Raw genomic sequence first — 26452 nt, 5'->3', positions numbered from 1 at the left:
TCTCGGCTCGCACCGTACCCGCCGCGGAAGGATACGGAGCCAGCACGCCGCACTGCGGTTGCGCTGGTGCAGCTCACCCAAACCTCCGCTTCTCCCCGATCAACCTGCCGCGGCGGGCGCGCGGGGCTGTGATTGGCAGCCAACCTGACCAATGAGAACCGCGACCTCGACCCGCCTCCCTCCGCCTCACGCTTGTTTCTTCCACTCCCCTTCCCTTATCTCTTTTTTTACCTTATCGGGCACTCCATTGGCGACTTTAGCTGCCAATCAAAGCCCTAGACCAATCGTCCTGCGGCTCCTTAAAGAGATGATAAGTGAGGCCAATGGGGGGCTTCCCCGCCCAGCAGCGGGGGCGGGGCGGCGCGGGGGGCGGGCCCTCAGAGGAGGTAACGCTGAGGGAAGAGGCGGCGGCCGCACAGCACTCGGGGAGACGGAGGAGGAGAAGGAAGGGGAGAGGAAGAAGAAGGAGAGGAACGAGAGGCGGCTCTCGGCGGATCCTGGTGGCTCCCGGTAGGTGCTGGTGGGTGCCGGGTTCGGGGTCGCTGCCCCACTGGCAGGGTCGCCCGGCTGGCGCTGCGCGGGCCGTGGGGAACCGTCCGGGCCTGGTCCCGGCGGGCCGGGGGCGCCTCCCCACGCCCTCGCCCCTTTTGTTGTGGTGGGACCCGGGCTGGGTTATCCCGCTGCCGCCGGGTAACCCCCGGGCTGGGGTGGTTGGGCCGCGCTGTGCTGCCCGTGTGTGTGTGTGTGGGTGAGGGGAGGGGGAATAAAGAAGTTGTGCTGCTCCTTTTTTCCTCCGTGCTCCCTCCCTCCGTGCCCGGTGTGTTTTCCTTGCAGGAGTCCGCAGAATATCCCGAGCTGGAAGGGACCCGCGAGGATCATCGCGTCCAGCCCTTAGCCCTGCACAGGACACCCCCATGTGTCTCCTGGACGTGCAGTCAGGGGTAGATGTTCAAAACTCCGCGGAGTTTTGTAGGAGAAAGCTAGGAGCAGTGTGGGGTGAGATGTGTTTGGAGCTAGGAGTTAGTGTTTGGGATTGCGAGGTTTCGCCTCACCCTTTTGTATGTCCTCTCTTCTTGTCTGCAGAGCCGCGGGTGCAAAATACACTCAGCCCGCGTGAGAGAGGACTCGAGATTAGTGGTTTTATTCACGGCATTAATGCTGCAGCAACCTGTGTGTTGTCAGAAGGCAGGGGTAGGTGGGATACTGGGGAGAAATTCTTCCCTGTGAGGGCGGTGAGGCACTGACACAGGTTGCCCAGAGAAGCTGTGGCTGCTCCATCCTTCGGTGCCGTTTGTAAACAAACGTAACCTGGTGTCTCATCTGTCTCGATAAGTGCCCGGGGGAAGTTGTGTCGTGATAAGTGCAAGTGGTTGGTGTTGTTGCTGCAGAGTTGTGGAGTTCCTGTTTGTAGTTTGGTGATTTTTTTTTTTTTTTTTTTTGTGGAGAGTGGAGGGGAAGAGAAGTGCCATACAGCGTGATCTTTTAGTCTTCACTCTGGGGAAATAAAAGAAGGGAAAAAAGTGTGTGAATGAGTGAAGAGCTCTTGTGATGAGAGCTGTTGAACAGCTGGGCTTCAGACTGCAGGCTGGTCTTGTGTCTTTCTCGTTGTCCATCACAGTTTCTGACTGAAAAAAACCCAACACGTGTGCTGTGCTCTTTTCAAATGCTTTGCAAGCAGGCTAGCGATAGGAAAAAGTTTTGTTTACTGGGTTTACTAAAACAAGTGTCTCTGAAAAACTGCAACCTGTGTGTGTTGTGTGTGGAGCTCATCACAGTCCACGGGTATAAACAAGTGAGATTCCATCAGTAGCGAGAGGTTTATGATAACAGCTTAGGAGACCACAGGTAACAGCAGGTTTGTGTTTTCTCAAGTGTTCTCAGCCTGAAGAGCTGTACTTTCAGACTGATTCTTGACATTATTTCTGTGGGGGCTGGACTCTGTAGTGAGGGACTTGTTAATCCTTGCTCTGTTCTCCAGGCTGGCAAAGAAACACCCTCTGGTTAAGGTGAGAGGCCAGCAGAGCGAGGTTTCTTGTTTAGAATTTCTCATGCTTTGTCGAGGTGTTGGTGTGTGAGCGGGTGGTTTGTGTGCTGTTCTGAGGCACAGCTTTCAAACTTCTAACATTTACAAGCTCCAGTGAATTCAAGGGGGATGAGAATGTAAGTAAAGGAGGTGTTTGTGAAGTCCCTTCCCCCGCTTTGCTTAGCACTATCATGATGAAAGATAACATTAGTTACAAATGCCTTTAAGAGGAGGAAGGGGAGGGTCTTGTTTAAGGTGGTTTCCACTTAAAAGATGAGTCTGAGGACATACTGAACAGCATTTTGGGATGTTGAAAAGAGTAACCGGGCAGCTGATTGTTGTTCTTCAGTTGTGTGGGTCAGATACACCGACAGTCACCAAAAGGAGTGTAAGTGTTTGAAGATTCAGTTTTCTTTATTGAAGAAACTGGATGTGTGTGGTAGAATCTTGGAGAAGAATTCATCAGGTTTCCTGAGGTTCTGTTTAATGGTAAAAGCACAATTGAAAGTACGAGGTTAAAGAATGGTCTCTGAACTGTTCTCTTGTTTTCTTCCACCCAGCAGCTAGATCCACCAACAAAATCGAATATGCTGGGATTGCACAGTGAATCTCCAAATGAAAGGCTCTCCCTGGGTCCTCCTCCATCTTCCTGTTCCATTTGATCTTTCAGAAGTCTTGAGCACCAGTTGATATAATTGAGTTTATTGGAGCTCAAAAAAAAAATTCCCTAGTACTGAGAACAACGTTAAAAAACAAACCTTGTTTCCATCTCTCTAATCCCTTTCCCACAAAAGTACTGGGAGAACAGGCTTTGTAGTAAGTTCTGTGTAACAATGAATCTGAGCTCTGCTTGAGACTGAAGCAAATTCCTAAGTTTTGTTTGTATAAAGAACAGTACGCAAAGTTTTAATTATTATAAAAAGTATTCCAGAGTTTTCAAATGTATTCAATGCTGCCTTAATGGTTGTGCATGTAAATGCCCTGTAATTGAAAGCATCCATTTATGGGCCTGACTTGCTAAGTGAGCTGTAAATTCTGCTTTTCAGATTGGATTTAATGACTTTTATCATAAAGCCATAAACTGGTTGTGAACTGTGCCGAGAGGCAAACAATACCTAAGCTTACTTTGCCAAAATATTTGTAATTGTTGATTTGTTAAACTGAATTGCTGCAGGTCATGCGATGGGATTAGGTTTTTGTAATAGAATGGAGAGTACAGGCAGCCCTGTGCTCAATACTCTCTGGGCTAGAAGAAATTGGCTACTGCAGAAAACCTTCCTAAACATTCCTCTCTACTTCCAGTAGCAGAAACTCCATTGCAAACAATTAGCCTTCATTCCAGATGACTTTTTACTCTGGTTATGTGTTTGACAACCACAGTGTGAAGACCAAACAGACTGAGAGAGCAGCTCCTGGGTCTCAAGGTTGGTTTAATATGCTGGAGCAGTAAGAGACTAACATCAGATACGTAACATAATGGAACTCTGCTTGTCAAGGGGATGGGGGGCTGGCTTGTTTGAGGAACACTAGACCTGTATCAAAAGTGAACTCGCATTAACTCATTGTTAAATGCAATTGTTTGGGCTTTAACAAAGTGGAGGAGCTGCTAAGCTATAAACTGAAACAGTACCTAGGTAACTGATAGCAATTGTGTGAACATCCCTGTCAAATGTAGCCCAGGAGTATTTATTTTCTAACATAATGAAGCTAGCACTTGCCTGTTGCACATGGAAAATTTTAGTCAAAATTAATGAGGTGAGAAGGGCTTAAACTGCTGTGGTTTGGAGTGCTTATTCACTGCTTTTCTGGGGCTGTTAATGTCCCTTGGGTTTTAAGAAGCAGTACTCTGTTGTTCATAGTACTAAATAGGTGGAAGAATTTTGCATCTTTGTAGAGACAGGTGGATTGGCCAACAACAGTTGTGGTTACTTTGCTCTTCTGCAATTCTAGGAGAGTTGCTAAAATACATTGGTCCCTCCAGTAGTTTAATCAAAGGTCAGTAAAATTAGCAACTCTTCCTGAGTTGTTTCTGACATGAGACTGTCTCCTGTTACAGGCAATTTTAGTATGCCATGTATGCATGCGTTGGATGGAGTGCTAATTTTTTAATGGCAATATACGTTTTCATTACTGCATTTGGCTATAATTTGAGGTAGCCCTTAGTAATTGAAAAAAAAATCCAGCTTCTCAAACTCTTTTAAGATCATGATCATGTTTGTTTACTTCTGTATATGAGAAATTTGAGTTTTCTCATTTGATTCATGAACTAACTTCATGGAGTGAGAGAGAGGGAAAGAATACACTGTCATAATAGGTGAGTAATTATGTTTTCAATGAGTACAGTTATGTAGATTTTCAAGATGCGTTGCAGTGCTAGAGCATGGTAAACTTGAAAATGATCTTGTAAATGGAGTCTCTGTATGGGCATGTTTCAATTTCTCACTCTAAAGCTGGCTCAGAGGAGGAAATCCCTTTGCTCCTGCCCTCCAAGATCACAAGCATCATGCCTTGAGCTTCATCAGCCTCTGTCAAAACAGAACCAGGACCTTGGTCTTGCTCCTGAGAGCTCTGATCTCTGAGCTGAGCTGGCCAGGGCATCTTGGGATGGGAACTCTCCTGAGCCACCCTCTGAGCTGGGCTAATTGACTGAAAACCTAAACTGGAGTCTGAAGGCATTACTCAGAAGGGTTGATCTCCCCTTCCACCAAAGAAAAAAACAAACCCTGACACCCAAACCCCAGTAAGGGAATACAGCCCTACTTTGACCTGTGTATGAGGAGGTAAGAATGGGCACCATGTCACTCTTTTTTTGTGGTGGTTCTTCAGAAAGGTATCACAAAACCAGATGCCTAATACTTATCTATAGGGAGAGAAAGAATTAGCCTTTCTGGAATCTCAACAGGCAGTTTTTGGAGGAGTTGTGGGTGCAATAGGCATCTCCTGTCTGTTCCACTGAGTTATTTAAACCTGCAGTGTGTTCTATCTGAAATGGAGAAGACTGAGTTTGATTTTAGTTTGAAGTTCATGTAGAATTCAGGTGTACAGTGTGCACGTGGTGAGATTGATAAAAAATCTTGTCCAGATTCCAGGATTAACGAAAAAAACATTGCCTTTAAAAAAATCTCAAAAATGGGACTAAAATAGGGAGGAAATGAGCTTGCAGACTGTCTCTCAAATACCACAAATTATTTTCCTCGATCTTCTTTCCTCAGGAGCTTAACTTCTGTCCTCTTTATTCCAGAAGAGCTCTTGCAAATGAAATTCCTCTAAGCCAGAATACTTCTAGTAAAACCAGGAGAGATCAGATTTCTTTATTTCGAGTTTAAGATGAATAAGCAGACTGATATGAAATATGTTGCATAAGGCTTTAGAATAAATTAGCCAGAAATCACTCGATATTTTTGGTAGCACCAGTGTGTTTATAGTATGTTCCAGACACTCAGGAAAGGAAAATTTCCCTTGAAGATTTTAGTCTGCTAGCATGCTGCCCTTAAGGTTTTCTTCATCTTTTGTGCTTAGTTATTGCTGGGATCATGGGCTTAATATTTAATACTTGTTCCAGAGAACCACAGTAGAATGGAATAATAGCAGACATGACTCAAACTTTGACTTTAGAAGTTGCCAACTATGACACTGTTTGACCAACTATAGAAACATGTGTGCATCAGGGAGCAGAGATATGCTGTGGGGGCAGAGATGAAGCAAATACCTCCAAAGTTAGGCAATTTGTAGCTTTTCCAGTCTTAATCTGTTGGGAGTAACAGCACATGGTCTCTGTGTTCCAGCAGTCTAAAGGAGCTCTTGTACCTTTCTGGGTAGCAGTGAGCACTCCCTGAGTATCCAAAGCTGCAGTTTGAAGGCACAGTCCAGAGATGGATTTGGGATGGAAAGAGATAAAATGGAAGTTTTCTGCTGTGGAACACACTGCTGACTGGGTAGTACTAATTCAACAACAATTGAGCTTGAAAAGGAATCTTGACAGTCACCCTACAATTACTCCCAGAGTCCTTGAATCTTGGTGTGTTGTAGTGGATATTGGAAATAGTACGCAAGAAAGAAACGGAAGGTGAGATTTTGGCCATGCCATTGGGCCTCAGTAGAAGAGAGCAAATGGGAGATGGTGCAAAAAATGGATGATGGCAAAGTACATCTGAGCTCCTTTTAAAAGCAAAGGCTGTAGTTTAGTACTCAGTTTTTTGAGGTGGTTGGCTGGAAACTACAAGGGAATCACAAAAAAAACATTGCATGTCAGAGGGGATGTTACCTATTTAGTATGTATGTAATCTGAAGCCATTTTAGCAATGTGGAAATGTTTCTTGCAGCATTGGTAAAGATTGTTTTCTATGTGCATTTGGGGGAAGAACATACTTATTTTTTTAGTGGTTGAAGCATGTGACCAGGCAAAAATCTAGAGTAATGTTTTTAGCAAGAGGCAAGTGTCAGCAGCAGCAGTGTATGCAATTATTGTTCTTTAGGAGATCAAAACTTTTCTATTACTGTATCCATATGAAAGTAAAAGTTGATGAATAGAAATGGGATTTGTTGATCAAAAATGATCTTTAACAGTGACTCCTAAACCCATTAGTAAAACAAAGTCTTTCTGTTACTATCTGCATGGGTACAGTTAGAACCCAGCACAGGTTCTAGGCCTCCTTATTTTTATTTGAGCTCCTGCCAGATGTTCAGCAGTAGACATGTGCACCCTGCCTTCTGTCTCCAGTTCTCAGGAGGTGTAAATTTCTGTCTTTTTATGTAAATTGCAATGTTGAGAGCTTTAGGATAACATGAACAAAGAGATAAGTGCAAAGGTAACCTTAGGCTGATGGAATGTTTTTCTGTGGTCCTTAGATTAGTCCTTATGCAGTGTCTTCAAGTACTAGTAATTTAATTGAAGAAGTAAAGCTTTCAGGCTTGGCATGTGTCCAGTGGAGCATCCCAAATTGTGTGAGCTGTCCCGATGCTCTCTTTGTGATGAGAGGCTGATAGCCCTCTTACTTGAGGGAGGGACGTGATTCAAGTGTACAGAATCATGAAGCTTGCAGACCAGATGAATACAACCAGTTATTCAGCAAAGTTTGCTGTGGTAGAACAAGAGCGACTTTCTGAAACTAGGAAGGGAATAAATTAAATTACTAAAAGTAGTTCTTCTAACAGTGGACAGTTAAATACTAGTGCAGTCTGCCACAAGAGGTTGTTGGAGGCATGTTCAGAAGGTAGTCAGATGGATTTGTGGACAGCAAGTCCATAAATTGCTGCCGATGGCAATAAGTAGCAATGTAGCCTTTAATTTTGTCTTGTAACAGTTCAAATTGCTGAAGGATTATGAGGAGAGTGGACTACAGAAAACAGCCAGGTTTGCATGCTTTTCTTGAGTAGCATGTCGTTTTGCCACGTTTGGAGCCATTGGAGCACTAGCCTGGATGCACCATTGCCGCTTTTTCATTGCAAAACCTGCATTTATCCAAATTGCTCATAATTCAGCCTAATCATGTCTTGCATTTTGCACTGTCTTCTCTAGGCTTGGAGCAGAGTGCCTATTTTTCATAAATTAAGCTGCCTGAAACACTCTCATGTGAGTACTCATCACAATTGGCTGAAGTATTAAGCTGAATGAAGTCCTGTCCTACTTGTGTCACATTCTCTCTGCTCACCCTTTGAAAGATACAGGCCACTACTGGAATAACTTACTGAAATTCTTATTGATAACTCCTGGCAAATCCCTGACATGGCAAAACAATAGCTAGAAGGAAGTTAGTTTAAGCCTCCCAGACTCCTAGTCTGCGGCTGTGATGTATGTTGTATCATGAAGGGACCTTTAAATGTGTCCCTTGGTGTTTTGGGTGTTTTTGCAGCTAATTTTCATGGAGGTAGCAGATCAATTGGTGCTTTCTCACATCTCCTGCACTGGTGATGAACACACGTCTTTAAGGCAACTGGATTAAATTAAGTATAGTATCTGGAAGTTTCTAGTTAGTTCTGAGCCTACGGTCTCTTGGAAATGTGAAGAGAATTGTTTTTTTTTTTAATTTGTTTTCCTCTGAGAATGTCAAAATAATATGAGCGTTCAAGTATGGAGGAAAAAACTGTAGTGTATGGAATTTCTAAATTCTTTCCTGCTCCAAGACTTAAGTCACCCAATGTGCATTTGAAGCAGAAAGGCAAATCTTTGTTTAAAATTAAAAACCACCAGAGAATACAGAAAATTATATATCAATTTTAAGGGTGAGAATACTGCCAAATTGGATGCCTCATCACAGGGAGTATTGTAAAACTGAAAAAATGGATAAAAGCATTGAGATTGTTTGGAGGGCCTGGAAGAATAGGCGCTGGAAGAGGCTATTTACCACCTTGGTGGTAAATGAGACCTCTCTGAAGTCTGTTTTATAAGGCTGACAGTCAAAGGAGTATTCTGTGGCACTGAAAGGTGTCAAATTTGAAGCAAAAGAACAGGAAATACTCAGATAAGGAGAAGAATTGATGTGTGGATCAGCAGTGATGGTGGTGCTTGATAGCCTACATCTGTCAGCACTGAATTTGATGTTCATATGTTATACCATCAATTGCTACTCTTTGGAATGGGGTCTTTAAAGCCAAAGAGACCGTCTTCTTTGGTTCAGTCTTTCTGAATTTCTTGTGTGTGTTGCTGAAGCATCCAATGCTGGCCTTCCTCAAATGCTGAAGTCTTTCTGTGAAGCTCACAGTGAGTGCTGCTCCCTGCTTTAGAAACCAGCTGTGTTTCTTCAACCAGTGGAGGCCATGGGAACCTACCTGTTTAATCTCTGGAGGTACTTGCTGTACTCGTTAGGGGTCTAATGTGTGTCACTGCTAGCCCCTCAGATGGTTCGGAGCTTCTCAGGCTGCTTAGTTTGGCTTTGTCACCAAAATATGTGATTTGAATTAAAGCACATTTCCAGCTATTCAGTCAACACTAGAACTGCAATTGAAGTCTGGGGTTTGAGTTCTCCTTACACACTCCTGTAACTGTCATGACCAGTAGTACATCAGTACCATGTGTGAGCAACTTGTTAACTTGAAAGAGAACTAACTTGGTAAAGAAGCCCCACCAAATTCATTAGTTTTTACTCTTACCTGGCTGAATTTTTGTGGCAGGGCATTAGCTCTTGTGCCACAGGAAAGAAAGGAAGGAAGGTTTTCCCATGGCAAGAAGCTGTTTTCCCTATGAAACTACCCCAAGTGGTAGTTTGCTCTATGAAACTACCCCAAGTGTCCTGGTCAGGGTTTAATTAAAATATGTTGTCTATTCAGTTTATTTTTCTTGTTTGTTATAGCCAGTTAGTAAAATCTGCAGTTGGAGTTACTGGGGACAATTCAGTAATAATTTAATATTATTGAAAGAATGAAAGTTCTTTATAGTCTTATGTGAAGACAAATGCTTTGACTTTTTACCAGGGCCTCTACTGACAAAAACCCCCACAGTTTAAAAATGAGAGAGGGTTCATGTAGATAAGGGTGAAGGTGAGGGTGGTGTGGCCCTGGTACAGATTGCCCAGAGAAGTTGTGGCTGCCTCATCCCTGAAGTGTTCCAGACCAGGTTGGATGGAGCTCTGAGCAGCCTGGGGTGGTGGAAGGTGTCCCTGCCCATGGCAGGGGGTGCAGCAGGATGATTCTTAGCAGTCCCTTCCTAAACCACTCAGTGAGTCTGTGATTTAGGATTGAGCATTTTTAATGACTTGCATAAAATTATGAATGTTGATCTTGGTTACTGTTAATTGGAACCTCTGTCTTCTTGACCCCAGAAAATTACATTGGATGCTTCAGTCATTTTTGGGCACTCTGAGAAGCTGTTTGATGGAGGTGTAATTTATTTGAAACTGAAATGTCATGCCTACTGAATGTTCTGTTTTGTTAAAGTTGCAAAGTTATGACTTAAAGTTGCCTGTAGAATATAATCTAGTGTTTGTTGACTTGGCCCTCACCGAAACTGCAAAAATGTGACAAGGCATAAATTAGCCATGAATGCTGCAGCCTGAAATACCTCGGATCATGCTGTTGTGCAGGTGGGAGACTTCAGTAAGACGAAGTTGGTATATTTTGGATAGATGTGGGGAGTGTGCCTGTACAGGTTGGAGAGGCACGTAAGCTGCCTTCAAAGCTCAAATCAAGTAGCCTGAAGGTAATGTTAGCTTTTAGCTAAAACAAGGTATTTGCAGCTGACTGAACTAACTTATACAGCTTGGGAATATGGGAACTTCCTGCAGTTCAAATACCCATTTCTTGCCTGGAAATAGGATCATGTTTGACTTCAAAGCTGTGCTTCAATCTGTAGGACCATTAATGTCTTTGAGCAATTTCTAACAGCTGTCTGCCTGTTGATTTCAGGTATTCTATTTAAATGCCTGAAACTGGCCTAATGGAAGCTGCAAAAGCAAGATGCTTTTTCCTAAGTGGCTATCATTTCTCTTTTAAGTGATTTGAAGTGCATATTGCAGTGAATGCTAAACATAGCTCCAGTTTCAGCATTCCTTTTAATATTTCATTTTATATTAAAATCCTGATCAAGTAGTTATACTGAATGAAAGGCTATCAAAACTGAAAACAGACAGTTCTACTACCCTGGTGCCTGCAAATTAGGATTTTAACTGTTCCCTTAATGAATTTTGAAAGACTTGATTTTAAGTGCTGCCAGTTGAGAAGATTAATTATCTGTAGGCCATTGAATTTTAGAGAGTAATAGGCTTATTACCAGACTTATGGGTGAATTTGAAATTGGTGCCTCCATGGAAGAAAAATTGGTAGTTATTTAAAACATGACAAAATGAGAAAAGGTTTGTGAAATGCCTGGCTGTTGGAAGACTTCTGTCAGAGCATATTGACTAAATGACCTTCCAAACACAATTCCACCTGCTAAATTAATTTGGGGATGGGCATATATGTGTATGCAATTTGTCAGTCACTTTTGGAAAATATTAATAAATTACTAAAACTAGCTAGCCTAGGTGAAAAGCTAGACTCAAGTTACCTTCTGATTTGTTGAAGTTTGCTTGAGTCAGGAAAGACTCGAGGAAAAACTGAATTTCTATTCCAACAACAATCTTAGTCTGTGTTAGCTGTTGAAGAGTCTACAGCAAACTTGATATTTGTTGACGAGGTACCTAACTGTGATGCCGGCTACTTCTGAGCTATTTATCTGACCTTTTTTTTGGGATGCAGTGTCCTGTGGCATTTGGCAGTGAAAAGTCCCAAGGGAGGTAGGTATTTGTTTAATGTGAAATCTCAGTGTTAATGTGTCTCTTGTTTTGGTTTGTGTTTTTAGGGATCAGACGGGAATCTCCAGTTCATTGCTTGCTGAGTGTTCTGTCTGGTGGCAGTCATGTCATCCATATTGCCATTCACTCCACCAGTTGTGAAGAGACTTCTAGGGTGGAAGAAATCTGCTGGAGGCTCTGCAGGGGCTGGAGGTGGTGAGCAGAATGGTCAGGAGGAAAAGTGGTGTGAAAAAGCAGTGAAAAGCTTGGTCAAGAAGCTAAAGAAAACAGGACAGCTGGATGAACTTGAGAAGGCAATTACCACTCAGAATTGCAATACAAAATGTGTGACAATACCAAGGTAAGTGCTGTTGTGTTTGAAATTGTTTATAGCCACTTAAGAAATGGCTAAATGGATGCTCAGACCTTCTGTGAGCAAAGAACTAAAAAAACAGTTGCATGCTTTTGATTCTTGAAAAATTATTTAAAACCCACATTGGATTTATATAGTGCTTGCTTATAACTGAATCACATGCTTTGTGAAGTCACAATTTCTTTACACTTCAATTTTCATGGCTATGTAGGTTCCTGTTTGTGTGTATTCTGGTGATGTTTAACATTGCTCTCAGTTTGTAGCACTGCCTTATGCTTTTATTTAATAACCCTGTCAATACTTGGGGAGGGGGGCATACTGGAGCCAATACTTCCACTTAAAAAAAAATCCCAAAAAGACTAGTTTTTCCTTGGTCAACACTTCAGTCATCTAATTATTTTCAGTTATATCTGCTAGTTTAAATTGTACAAGCTACCTCCATTCTCCCTTTTGAAGGTAAATTTTGTCTTTGGAGGCAGGTTGTCTGAAGACCAGTATATTTACTGTAATTATTGTTATGGTTTAATGAAAACATTTTTTGTTTCATAACTTGGGGTATTTGTAGAATTGCTCTTCTGCTCCTGATTTGTATAAACATTTAGATGAACAACTTGCACTCTACCCCTTTGATTTTCCCAGCTTAATTCATAGCAACTGCTGTGCAAGAGCAAGGGTTGTGTTTGTAAGTATAATGCAGTCTGCTCTTGATTCACGTTGCACTGAAGTCCCACTGGGGTGCCTAGGCAAGCTGATTGTATCTGACAGAAGTATTAAATGACTTCACAGGTGTGTTTTTCCATGAAAAAGTTAGAGGGTCTCACTTTTCTGGGCACTTAAATCACTCAACACTAAAATTATTTCTAGGGGAGAGGAACTACATCTGGTTTATGAACTTAATTTCTGTATTATCACATTCATCCCAGCTACGTTTAAACTTTGTATTAATCACAGTGCAAACCAGATTTGACTGGTGTCACTAATGATTCCGTATATCAAATGTGTTGTAGCTGTTGTCTGATAATGGTTTCAGCATTCTGTTTTAGATTTGACATAGCTGTCTGGGAAAGTCATGAGTATGTCCTGAATGAATGACTACTTTAATTCTTTCTGTTTTTCTCTTTTCACCTTTCATTTCTAACACTGCCCTGTGCTTGTATTTTCTTCCCTAGAATATACCCAAAAATTTCTGGCTTTCCCTACTGCTTTTTTCCTTTTGCCAGATGGAAACAATAAATTAAAAAATATTAGCACTCTTGCTTACTTTATTATCAGCAGACAAGATTGGAACCTGTAAAGTTAGATATTTCTTGAGATGGCTCTTATTATTTAGCAAGTCTTTACTGTAACTGAGATGAAGTGCTTAACTGAAACGTGTTTCACATGACGGAAGTTAAACACACGATATAAAATGTGTATCTAAGTTCTGGAGCTCTTGGATTTTCTAGAGCAGTAGATATTTCTGCTTTGGAAGAACAGATGTCTTCACTGAATTTTGTTAAAAGATATGAACAGTATTTTAATACAATATTATTTTTTAATAGACTCTATAAAAAGTATGCCTGCATGACCTTTAATGCTAAAGTAGACATAATAAATAATTCTTTAAAATGGAATACAAATATTCTGTGACCAGCAGTTCTTGCTGTTCTGTCCTCCACTCAGCTGTAAAGAGGACTGGAAATGGGTTTTACTCCTCTTGAGTACCTTAGGCATAACTCAGGAAGAGTTCAAGTGATGTTGGCTATTATACAAGGTTTATTTTTAAATTAAAAAGTGGCTTTGGCATTGAGGGTCATGGTGATATCAGGGTTGGCAGCAGTGCCATACAGAATTTTTGAATTTCATGGTTAGCTTTTGTATTGTTGATATTATTTCACTTTGACAGCAGTAGTCTGGGTTCCCAAGAAATTACAAACGCCAACTCAGTACTGTAATGACTTCTTGGAGATTCTGTTCTTGGATTTAGTAAGTTAATGAAACCACTGCTTGAGACCCACTTTAATGAATGTCTTAAAGATCTGCAGATCAGCAGGGATAAATAATAAAATGCTGAATTTGAAACTTTTTTCCTTACTAGTCAGCAGGAAGTTTGTGGTGCCAAGCTGCTGAGATGCAGTTCTGATGTGACAGCTGGGCTAGCTCTCCAAATGTTGTTCTGTTTGGGGAAGGTTTTTGTGTGTTGTTTTTTTTAGCTAGCTTTAATTTTACTAATACTGTTTAATTCGGTGTAGTACTGACAACTGCTGTGGGATGCTTCTCTTTGCCACTATTGCACTTTTCTCACAAGGAAAGTTTCAGTTACGCTGTTACAATTTTCTGGACCCCTTGGAGATTTCCAGAGAGTTTGATACAGTGTTTAACTCTAGTATGCTTTTTCATCATTGAAACCTAAAGCATCTGAACTCCCGCAGACTTTCCACAAAATTGAGAGTGCCTTGAGCAAAAGTTGTAGTAAATCACCTACTAAGAAATCTGCATTTCTTACTGTGTGTCATCAATAATCGTGCTGAATCAGGTTGGTTCTGCTCCTGTGCTGTTTGTCAAGGTGTCTGCACACTAAGGGAGGCTGATCCTGTGTGTACTACACAAAAGCTGCTCATGTGGTAATTAACACAACTTCTTATGAGACTAATGGAGGTTCTGAGAAAGCAGAAGCAAACAGATGGAGTGGGTGTTGGCACTGCACAGCAGGACTGCTTAGCTCTTCATAAGTGGGTCAGTAATCTAGAGCAGAGGCTAAATAAGTACAGAAGTCCTTTTGACACTAGCCCTCTAAGTAATTTGTAGTTATCTTGCTGAATCCTCCCAGCAAGCCAGTGGGATTCTAATCACATAATCCCTGTGTATTCTGAAACTAAATGTTGGCACGTGAGTTCACTTTTTTAAAATACATAATGAAGTTGGTGGCATTTAAGAACTTGTCTTCATGTTCTCCCTTGCAGTTTTGACATGGGCACAAGATGCATTCAGTGGAGAACCAGAGTATGAGCATCCTTCTTCTAATGGAGCAGTTTGTTCCTTCTTAGCCTGGATTATTCTTTTGAATCAGAATCTTAGACTAGTTTGGGTTGAAAGGAATCTTAAAGATGATATAGCTCCAACTCCCCTTCCATGGCTATGTGCAGGGGCATCTTCCACTAGACCTGGGTCCTCAAAACCTACTCCATAAATGCTTTGTAACTAGTGATAGCTAAAATCCAAGCATTTAACAAACCAAACCATGCCATGTAGTGAATAATCAACTGTCGTATTCATTCTCATTTATCTTCATTATTTAAAAAGTTGTTTCAGTGGCAACAGCACAGAGAATTGGAATCCAAAGTATGGAAACAACTAGTTTCAGCATCCCAGTATTTTGATGTGACCAGCTGAGTAGTTTTTCTCTCTTAAAAAGAGTACAGATATGCTTCATGCTTTACTTTCACTTCTTTTAAATGTGACCAAAATAGAACCAGTTGCTTTTGTAAAATTGTAACAACTAATGAAAGAGTTTAGTTGGGTCAGGTTTGGGATAATATTGTCCTGAACTATCATAGTTACTATTTTTTCAAAATTGGAAATAAAATGAAGAAAAAAAAAAGGTAGGGGGAGGGAAGCATTGAATTTGGACAAATTTTTGTTGGCATTAATAGCAGTAGTTATATTACAGCTATTACATATGGTTGGGTTTTGATACTGTGTATGGAATACTAGTTAACACTTGAATCTCAGCTTTAATTGAAGGCCTTAGTTCCTGCAGAGGAGGTAAATTCTACTGCTACTTTATATTAAAGTGCATCACAAACACAGAGCAGTATTGAATGTTGATGGAAAGTGATCTGGCAGATTTTTGGCTGAAGTAAGGTTTAAAAACTAACTTTCTGAAATAGCAGCTCTCAGACTTTTTGCTGGGGTGCTGGTACCATGCAGGTGCTTCAGAGTCTCAGGTGAAATGCAGCAGTTTCTTCCAGGGCAGAGTAAGGGCTAATACTCCTGTCAAGCTCTTGCATTTTAGCCTGCTTTGCCATTAGAGTTTTAGTATTATCTGGTCTTACATGTGCTCTCTGTCCCTCTCGTTTAACTTGAGGAGAGTATCCCTGAGCTGTGGTTTTCAGAAGCTTATTTTTGCTTGTTTTTCTGCAGCTTCCCAATTTTGACAGAGAGAGTGAGAGTAATCCTGACATTTTTTTGAAGAATGTAGATGGTCTATGGAATTTACAGTCCATAGTTAGATTTCTAGAGCACCTGGCTTCTACTTCCAGTAGAATGAGTTGAATTCTGAAGTTTCGTATCATTCAGAATCAAAGAAAAAACTCTACAATGGGTTCCATGGTTTTGGGAATGTGGAAGGTTGTGAGGGAGTGTTGGGAATGTGAAGCAGACAGCTACAAAAGAAGTGATTGGTTGTAATTACTGATCAACTTCACTAAAATTAGTGTTTCTTTGAGTTTTTTAGGATGAAGTAATAATAACTCAAGTATTTTAAAGCCACATTTGTATGGCTTTCACTTCATCCAATAGTGAAGGCTGGTAATTTTTTTAACTACTCCCATGGGACTGATCACACCCTGATTTTTCTGGGAAATAAGGTGTTGATATTCTGAATGTAATGCTTAAATAACTTCTTTATATTCTTTCTTAAAGGAAGTAAAAATATAGTAACATATATTGATTGCATCTGAAGGCTGTAATGTTTTTGGGTTTGGTTGTTGTTTGGTTAGGGGTTTTTTTATGAAGTAAATATCCATGTGACTTCTTAGCCTTGAAACAGTGCTCTTGATGCTGAAGTGAATAATGCTATTGACACTTGACTTCTCTTAGACTTGCTTAAAGCATGCAGGAAATAAATCCAGTATATCTTAATTCTGCTGTTTTTCTGGTGTATTCTGCAATGCCTCGGTACTTAAAACTGCAGAATCTGATGAAAATTTATCAATCACATGAAAAGGCCATTTGACATGATCAAGATCCTTTAGAGAAACTGTGTTTCTCTATTATATTGGTATTATTCCTTCGGTTGCTTCTTCTGCAGCCCTTTCTTCATTCCCTGCAGTGAATTAGCACTGTGGATAAGACAAGGAGCCTAGGCATGGCTTATGGCACATGTTACAAATTGTTTTCTGAAGATTGGCTCCCTTTATTACTTACTCTGAGCCTCCTTACATGAAACTCACAGGTGCTGATCACCATGTCTACACAAGAGTTAGCAGCAGGAGTACACTGGGCAGAGAAATGCCCTGCTCAAAGATGGGGCAACTGGCTTGGAAGTGCTGTTTGAAAACAAACAAATCTTTTAAAATTATGGCTTTTTGGTGCCTTTTTCTTCACATAACTGAGTAAAAAGTAGTTTTAGGTGTAAAGAGCACAGTTTTTATTGAAAAAAATCCCCTCTTCTACCATTTAGCATATTTTCTTGAATTCCTTGGGAGTATTTGTCAGGAAAGTGATCACATAGCTGCATGCAGTAACCTAGTTTTAGGAATGCTTTTGATCACTGATAGAGCAGAGTTGTCAAGATGATGTGGCTTCTAGAATAGATTGTTTTCAGGCTTTAATATCTTTCCCCAAAATAGTTTACCTCAGAGGAGAGCAATACAGGTACTCCTTTGTTCCTTCTCAGGTTAAAGCCATAGGACATGGGTGATTTCAGCAATTAAACTGGGGAGCAGGGAAAGTTCTCTGGCAACTGTTCTAGGAGAGTTCCCAACATCTGCTAAGATAGGAGCAAGTTGGTGAAGAGGATAGCAGTGGGCAATTGGGTTGGCACAGTAGATCCTAAAATAACGTAGCAATCCAGACAAAGGTGAAGCTTGTTTTCTCAGCAACAAAACTTGGCACTGTCTGATAGTTTGTAGCAGAGCTGGGATAATTGACTGTTCAAATTGGGGATGCACACTTAATCATCGTTTAATACATAAAAAACTTCCTCAAACCATATAGTACTTCTCAGTCTGGATGCATTCAGTTGGATGTAAATTAGTTCTCTAAATGTATCAAAACTATAGTTGAACATCTTAAGCTTTCAAAAATATGTTTTTATGATTTTTAAGACAATGCTTCAAAGTTCAGTGAAGTGCCATTTTTATTGCTGAGATTGCAGGAATAACATGCTTGTAAATTGTCTGTTGATAAACTGATTCCCTTTTCTCATTATTGAGGATGGAGCAGACCCCCTTCCACTTTTCTTTGGCTTTGTTATAAAGAATTATTTTTACTGAAATTCCAACAGGAGAAATCTTTTCTGGAAGTATGGCAAGAGACCACTGAGATTTTGGGCAGTGTTGGCCAAGATTGGCTTCCTAATCCCCTGCTCCTCCTCGTGATAGGTGGTGTTGTGAATAATTGAGGTGTGTTCATTGGAAAGGGGTAGCAGGAAGATCAAACTGCCCTTGCTCTGCAGTCCCATAATTATGGATGAACTTAAATATTGTTCTCTGTAAAAGACTAAAGGATGTGGTTATAGACAAAAGGATGCTGGCCCTAATTACGTAAAATGACATGTTCAAACTCTGGGTTGCAAAACACCTTTAGATGTTGCATGGACAAATACAGGGAAATAAAAATTCACCTGAGGTTTGACTTCAAGTCTCCCTGAAACTTTTAATGTCTAAACTTGAGTTTAACAATTAATATGACAATGTTGGTAATGTTACCATGTTAAATACTGCTATTCCTTCTTTTATTAACCCTTTCAATATAATTTCCACATTGTAGCATAAAACCAAATTTTGTTAGTTTTCTCCTATTTGATTCATGATATTGGTGTATTTAATGTGCAGAGTAGGACACAAGATTTATATGAGCACAAGGTAATGTTTTTTTGTTTGTTTGTTTGTTTTCTCTAATAGCTTAATTTTCTTCTACTGCCACTTCCTACTGAAATAGTCTCTCTCCAGGGATACCTTAGAGCCCCTTCAGGTACCTTAAATGGGCTGCAAGAGTGGGACTTTGGACAAGGGCCTGGAGTGATAGGCCAAGGGGGAATGGTTTCCCAGTGCCAGAGGGCAGGGTTAGGTGGGATATTGTGAAGAAATTCTTTCCTGTGAGGGTGGTGAGGCTCTGGCACAGGGTGCCCAGAGGAGCTGTGACTGCCCCTGGATCCCTGGCAGTGTCCAAGGCCAGGCTGGACAGGGCTTGGAGCAACCTGGGATAGTGGAAGGTATCCCTGCCCATGGCAGGAGGTGGAATGGGATGAGCTTTTTACTTAAATTAAGAATAGCAGTTGTGTTCAAGTGTAATTGAGTGAGGTTTAATTGCAAATACTAAAACATAACAGTTAACTTGTTTTGTGGCACAGCTGTGGCTGGTGGTGAGGACTGAATTGCTGTAGCTGAGGTTAAGCTTTAGTGTAGACATAGCTCAGGTTACAGCATCTTACAATGATGTCATCCTGAAAAAGGAAGTCTTAGAGTATTAAACAAAGATACTTAGGGCTGCCAGTTTTAAGCTCGTGCAATTCAGGAAGCCATGTGACTTACCCACATAATTTGTTAGAGTTGGTGTGCCAAGCAGAGAGTATTGGCATGTCATTTGAGCTAGGTCAATGTGTAAAAATATAAATGTGCAAGATACTTAGCCAGTAGCAAAATGCTGTGTAGTTCAAAGGAACTTGTCTCTCGAGTCAGGAGGAAAACATGTTGAATTTTGAGGATGATATTGAATACTAACTGGAACACTGGATAAAGGCTCAGGGAATGTGGATTCTGGCCTTGGTTCTGCTGCTTTTTCCCAGGTAACCTAACTTTTTAATTTGCTATAATTTTTCAATCTGTAAATGGAGGGTGTTTTTTTTGAAGAATTGTAATAGTGCCACCTTCACTGCTGTAAGATGTATTAATTGTTTAGGGAGTAAGCTTAAAGTATTTTTTGTCATTGCAGTATCAGTGATGTGATAGCAAACTCAGAGGTGAAAATTTGAATGGTTAGAACTGGTGAAGATTCTTCATTCAAAGTAGTATTGCTCTTCATTAGGATTGCTTTAATGGTAAGAAGCAGGAAGAGTCAGAATCAAAAATAAGTGTTAGAGTAAGTGTTAAAGCTTGCTTAATTTTTTTTTTTTAATGTGCAATTATTTGTCAGGTTAACAACTGATGCTGGGGCTATTTGTGTTACTTTAGCACCTTACCTGCTCAGTAGATTCTGGTAGAAAGCTCTGACTAGGAAGAGTAATACCAGCATCCTGACAGTTCATGCTGCCGTTAAGAAGACATATTAGTCACTTTAAAAAAAAAAACCTAGTTGACTGTGCTTTGTCAATACTGAGCCCAAAATTATCTCATAAATAGTAGTTATTTTATTCTCCAACAAAGGAATCAGTCTTTACCCAGTTCCAGTCAATGCTAAACTGTTCCCTAGCTTGCTGTGGTAACTTATGCCTTTATATCTCACCAGCTATTCACTGTGGTGATGATTCCTGTCCACATTTTATTCTTCTTCTGTAGAAGTCAGCCATTTTCATTTTCTTGGTACTGCAACAAAACACCTGAGTGCTGTTTTTACTGGTATGAATGTTTTATGACAACCTGCCCAATTTTACAGGAAAATCTTCTCAAATTTGTAGCTCAAGCTGTTTTTCTAGGAAGAATTTATAGGATAAAGAAGATACTGCAGTTCCTTTACTGCTTGCAACTTTGAACACAAATAGCTGGTTAATAGGCTCCCTACTGATTTAATCCTGCTTGTAATGTACACCTGCTAATTTAATAGAAGTAATTTCCCATGTCTTTTTTACTACTTGGGTTTTTTTTTTCACTTACTCTGACTCAGTTGCACTGCTGATTGGTGGAAAGCTACTAAAATTTACTGTGTACAATGCCGTAGTCTCATCATGAACAGCTTTCTTTGGCTTCTGTCACGCTGCATTGTTTGAAGCTGACTGGCAGGATACAAGAGAACAATCGGGAGCTGGAGTAAGTTCACATCTCACTGCATATGCTTTAGAGTTGGCAGAAGAACAATGAGGTTGGGGAAATCCCCGTGAACAAGTGCTGCACAGCAATCTGACTTCAGCGTTTGTGCAGAAAAGATTCTCCAAACTGTTACTTTTCATTACAAAACGTACTAACAAGTTTTAGAGTAAGAGAAAATTTTTACTAAGATTCTTGGCTCATAATTGTAGGTGAAGAGACCCTTTTTTGGGTAATCAGTTTGTTATTTTCTTGAGTATTGAGAAAAGCCCAGTGCAAATGAAGTTTTGCTTAAATGCAGAATTTCAAAGTTACTGATTAGTTGAATTAGTGAGTTACCTCCCAGAACTGGTCTTTACTTCCCCTTAGTTTTGTGGAAGACTTCAAGCTGAGTTCCTCTGACACTTGAAATAATTTCAACTCATGCTGCAGTTTTGAAGTTTTGAACATGAATAAAGGCTTATACCAACTGATGTGGAATATTGCAGCTTTGTGACACAGAAAGTCATGTTTGAAATAGTTTTTGACTCCGGTGTTTGGCTGAAAAAGTCTTTTCTCTTTAATAGACAACTCCAATGTTCGTCTCATGGACTTCAGCTACATATATCAGGAGTGGCTTCTGAACCTTGCAGTGTTTGCATAAGCCTACAGCAGCACAGCCTCCTGTTACCCAAGCTTATTGATAATTCTTTACTATCTTTATGTCTGTCATAAATATCCCCTTCTGCTACAGTGGAGGGAACTTGAATATAACCTTTACAGCCATACCAGGGAAGGGAATTCAGATGTGTCCATACCGATGAATTCTGCAAAGCTAATAACAAAAATGCTCTTTCAGTTCTTTTGCATTTTAAATTTGGATGTCTAATGTTCTGTTTGTCCCATGTACCTGTCTTGCAGACTGATGCCTTGTCTAAGCACAGTTAGTACCCACAAATTAATGCTTTGCTGTCTACTGTGTCTCAATTCGATTAATATAGGAGGAAAACAGAAGGGCTTTACCTAGTGCAAACTGCATTAGTGGCAGACATTAAAAAAATTCTGTAATTCTGTTCACTGATGGGAAGACACTTTTACTGGAGTCAAGTGCCAGTGTGTTTGTTGATCCTCTGGGAACCCCCCAACGTTTTGGCCAGCAACCATAGACATTCCACGAAGGGTTTAAGCAGCTTTCTTTCTAGCAAAATCCATGTATTTGTTAACTTAATGTTCCGTGGGCCTTTGAAACTCCCATCTTTTTGGCTGCCACAGGACAGAGAGATAGAGCAGGGCAACTGCCACCTCAGCATAAGGCAGGTGGTGGTAGATCAGGGTTGACTTCTGATAGGTGGAGTGAGCAAAAGAAATTGTTGGATGTCCTGGGAAAGAGCTTTACCTGTTAAGCAATTGGATGTGAGGCAAGAGCACTTGTGGGCACGGTCTTCAGATGCATGTTGTGGGTGTGGATCATGAGCAAGATGTTGAAGACTTCAGGACTTGGCCAAGGTCTTAACACATCCTTTCTGCCTAAGCTCTAATCAGCAAAGCTTGGGAAGTAGATTTTGGTTCTTACTCTAGAGGGGTCTCCTTCATATTCCAATTTTCTGATGACAGTATCTGCTGTGGGGTCCCATGTTCTCTTCCGGGCCTGAGGAGAGTAGAGGTTTCTGATTAGGCACCTTGGCTATTAGCTTCTTGATTTTGCCTTACCAAAAGCATATAAGGTAACACAATATCTCAGCAAACATGCAAAGTGCATTTTAAAGGTAAAATACTGCTTTCTTCTATCTCAACAATGCAACTCGTTCTCTTTCTTCTCTTCAACAATGCAACTCTTCAAGGCTTTTTATGGCTTTCTTGCTAGTTTTGAATTTTCTTTAATATTCCTCATTAAATATGGGCATTGTCAGTGTTGGTGATGTCATTGTCAGACATGATTTTGTATTTTTTTGGCAAACAGTGATGTCACAAGTACCATTCAGCTCTCTGCCTCAGTGTTAGAATAAGTGTTGGGGAAGCTTTCTCTAAGCCTCGAACTTAATTTGAAATTCTTTATAGGAAACACTTACACTTTAGGTATATTATAGTTGGTTTTTCTTTAAGTTTTCATAAAGACAGTCTGTTGTTTGGGATATGTATCAAGGTCAATGTATTCTCTGCTTCACCAGTTCTGTGCCAGGTGTGCATGGCTTGGGCTGCAGCAGGGATCACTGGGTTTAGTGGCCTCCCTGCATTGAGCACTTCATAGCATATATCCTGTGTTTTTCTTCTTGGGGTTCTCGAGATTGGTGTGTAATTTGTAGGGGCTGTCCAGAGAAGGGTTCAGTTTGAAATGAGGTATTAAAAGATCCTGTAACAGTCATTCGAAGAGTAATCTTTTTGCCAAGTTAACATACGTTTTGAGGACTGTGGGCAAGAGAAATATCTAGCAGAGCTAACCTCTCCCCCTCACTACCCCAGATACACAGTAGCTTGAGAAGGTTAATAAAAACATCTCATGTTTTCTCAGCTGTCCCTCAGTTGCAAAACAGCCCACACAAGTGGTAGCATCAGCCTCTCACCCACTTGGAGGATGATGGACTACTCAAGAAAAATTACATTACTTGGCCCTTGCTTGGTAGCTGTACCTGTTAGCTTGTGGGGAGAGCTTTCACCACACCTACTGTGACTAACAGTGGTTAGAGAACTTGAGATAAAGGTAATTTTTTAATGTCTGTTGAAAGTATGATCTTCTGTGAGATTTGTCTGCTGTTAACAAACCAATTTGTTGTGGATAGATCAGCCAATATTGTGATGGATAGGTCTTCATATACAGATACATTGTTGTTTGTTATTTCTGATTTTCAGGTCTGTAAAGAATGATGCAGCATTAACCTGTGAAAATGCACTGGGTGTCATCTCAACCCGCTGCCTGATATTATCATAGAGCAGTTTAAGTTTCTAGAGATGAGAAATGGCAGCAGTCAGAAAACCTTTATTGGATATAATAATGTAACAAATGAAAGCAGTGTAGGAATTCCAAGTTACCATTTCAAGAATGTCATCTTAAAGCATAAACAACCTCAGAGCTTGTGGATTCATATGGTAGTAGGTTTTTCTTTATTGTTGGTTTTGGGATGAGGTTTTTTTGTTGTTTGGTTGGGTTTTTTTTTTTTTGTTTGTTTTTTGTTTGGTTTTTTTTTTTGGTTGGTATTTTGTTTTCTTTTTTGGTTGGGTTCCCTCCATCACTTGGTTTGTCTTCAATGAGCTGCCATTGTGAATGCTGTTGTACACTTGTCATCTTCACTAGATACAGGGCATCTAGGAGTTGGTTTTAATGGCTGTTTTTGAACACCTGATGAGGAGCAGCTTTTCTGTGCTTAGGTTCTTATCTCCAGTTAGACTGCCTCAGTTTGTGATATGCAGAGCTGCTGAAAGCTGTGGTGTTTGGTTGTGAGTAGGGAACTGCAGGGCAAGTTTCCCAGCAAAGCTGTTAGCTCATGATTTCCGTGGGCTGCTTTTGGATGCTCCACATCTTTGGTCTTTGAGCATAAAACTTGTGGCCAACTCTCTGTTGAGTCTTGAAGGAGGCTGAGCTGCATTGCATGCCTTTTATTTCTTAGTCCTGAACACCACCTCTGTGCTGCTTGACCTTGCCATTTAGAAGTTGTCAGGCTCTACTCTCCATCTGACTTTGAACAGGGAATAGAGACTCCTTGATAGGGTCTGCATCTGAACAGACCATATGGACAATGAGAAAAGAAATAAATATTTTACTTCAGCTTGGTTTCCATGGCATCCTGGGAAAATTGCTCTTGAACTTTGAGGTGCTATCCTTCCAGGATCTCCTAGCATTGAGACAAAAATAAAGGTAGCACTGATTGTTGTTGGCTGCTTTATTCTCTCTGACAACGCTGGGCTAACATGTCAGGGTTTGGGAGAAGTGAGGACAATGAAGTGCTTTGAAGAGCCTTATTATCTGTATTTTTGCCTATGTAGGCAGTTTGTTGCACATGTGACCAGGAAGAAGTGTGCCTTTAGAAAAGGCAACAGAAGCATATACTGTTCATCAAGATGACTTGTTGGCCCAGCACTCAGCAAAACTGGAGGAAACTAGCTACTGGCCCTGAAACAAGCACTGGGCAGCTCAGATGTTGGGCTCTAACAGTATCTTTTGTACATCATGTTCCACTTTTGTGTCCCCTGTGGACATCCTTGAAGTTTTAATCTGAAGTCAATGGGAGTTATTCAATGACTTTTTTTTTTTCTTTTCCCACAGTGTTAGAGAGGTTAATTGCATCCTGTGCCTCCTGCTTTTCTGGCTATTTTGATGTGTTAATTTTTTTTAGCATACATCCATTTATAAGGAAGGTTACTAAGTCATTTTCATCAGTTCAGATGCTGCATTTTGTATTTGATGTAATGGTTTTGAATATACTTTATAAAATTCTATGTAAACTTTATTCGTAAAAGCATTCTGAAAGATGAGAGGTTGTGTAATGGTTCCTGATTTATATTCCACTAAATATGCACATACATAAATGTTTTTTCTTGGCTGTAGTGTGTACTGAATGTGTATTTGGGGTGGAGGGAGGCAGGGAGATAAGGTGTAGTTACAGTTTTCAGCAAGTAATCTGTGTCTTCTGCTTGAAGCAGAAAGATCTGCTTTTGGATTCTGGGAAAGAAAGAAAACCAATTTCTTTCTTTTCTTTTTTTATTAGTAACTATACAAGGCCAGTTGCTTAAATAAGTAAATCTGAGGGGTTAGAGACACTTGACGAAGCACTCCTACTTGTAGGAGCTCAGTGCCCCTCTCATGCTTTTGTTTTGTTGAGTTTGTGCTGAGAGAGAAATCTGTGCTTTCAGTTCTGCAAGAACATTCAGTCTGGGGCTTTGTAAGACATTACTTAATATCCTTTCCCTAGACTTGCCAGGCTCTGTTTCTTCTTCGAAGAATGGGAGATTCTGGTGGCAAACTGCCTATCCCACCTGTAGTTGTGTGTAAGTGCATAGAAATATTTATTTGCTCTGGTTGCTAATACTGCCCTTTAACAGAACTTTTCTAGGGGTCTACTTTCCTACCCCAGGGTCTGTCACAGAATGGTCTCCATAGAAGAACCTTTGTCCAGCTCCTCTTAAAAGGCAAGTGCCACTGCAGAATGGTGTAAATAATTTTCAAGAAGAATTCATACCTGTGGTTTTCATTTGGCATTTGTTAACTTATTACCTCATCCCTGTAGCAGGTGATTGGAAGAGAAATCATTTATTTCATAGTGAATTACTGAATCTTTACATTTTCTATTGCAAGATAATGAGGTCAGGACCTCTGTAACTTGATGTCATTGACAAGCAGGAAGGGACTGTTGTAGCTTTGAGTCATTCCATTTGATGGATGTGTATGCCTGGTTCTGTACACTTTAGTGAGCACGTGACATTATGTCACTGTCATATGGGATGCTGGAGATACAAGTGAAAACATTGGTCAGTTCTGCAGGGATGCAAAATGATTTGAAGGAGGAGTATGGTAGATATCTCATGAAAGGAACTTAACGTTCATGTCCCTATTGCAGGTTGTTTTAGTCTTTCTTGAGTGAGCATAGTGCAACTATCCTTTCTCCTGTCACCCCCATCATGGGGAAAAGAGATGGAAGCAACATGCATTTCAGTAGGTGAGACACTTGGGTCCACCAGACTGCATTTTAGAGGAAGCTTTTGTTCAGGCAGTTGGCTATACAGCTAGCTGAGGTGCTTTTTGGAAAGACCTTTAATGTAGTTAGCTTTGCTCCTTTCTGGTTTGTAGGCATTTTAGGCTGTAAGAGTGAAAAGTGCTAATTGTCAGTATACAGAAAGGACTATCAAATCAGAATATAAAAGCAGCTACACATATTTTCATTTGAAACCCAGAATTAAGGAAACAATGATCAGGCAGATTAGGTAGGAGCTGTCTGCACTGAATACAATACTGTATGTAAGCCAGTGAACTTTTTTAATTGCTGACTTAGTTTCA

General features: G+C 40.5%; 1 protein-coding gene across 7 annotated transcripts in view; it reads left to right on the top strand.

Moving 5' to 3' along the window:
* Positions 1-362: 362 nt before the first annotated feature.
* Positions 363-26452, top strand: part of SMAD2 (SMAD family member 2) — a 50087-nt gene continuing 23997 nt past the window's right edge. For 6 of the 7 annotated variants that reach the window (XM_085043483.1, XM_085043482.1, XM_085043486.1 and 3 more), the window contains exons 1-2: positions 363-510; positions 11298-11590. In XM_085043483.1, the coding sequence (XP_084899609.1) occupies positions 11355-11590 (236 nt within the window). In that variant the 5' untranslated portion in view covers positions 363-510; positions 11298-11354. Of the gene's footprint in view, positions 511-11297; positions 11591-19158; positions 19314-26452 lie in introns of those variants that run through there. The other variant, XM_085043484.1, reaches the window with a different exon arrangement.

The sequence above is a fragment of the Lichenostomus cassidix genome, chromosome Z (genome assembly GCF_008360975.1).
Source record: "Lichenostomus cassidix isolate B80296 chromosome Z, HeHo_3.0, whole genome shotgun sequence".
In the NCBI taxonomy this organism is placed as follows: domain Eukaryota; kingdom Metazoa; phylum Chordata; class Aves; order Passeriformes; family Meliphagidae; genus Lichenostomus; species Lichenostomus cassidix.
This window is presented reverse-complemented; position numbering and strand designations above follow the sequence as displayed.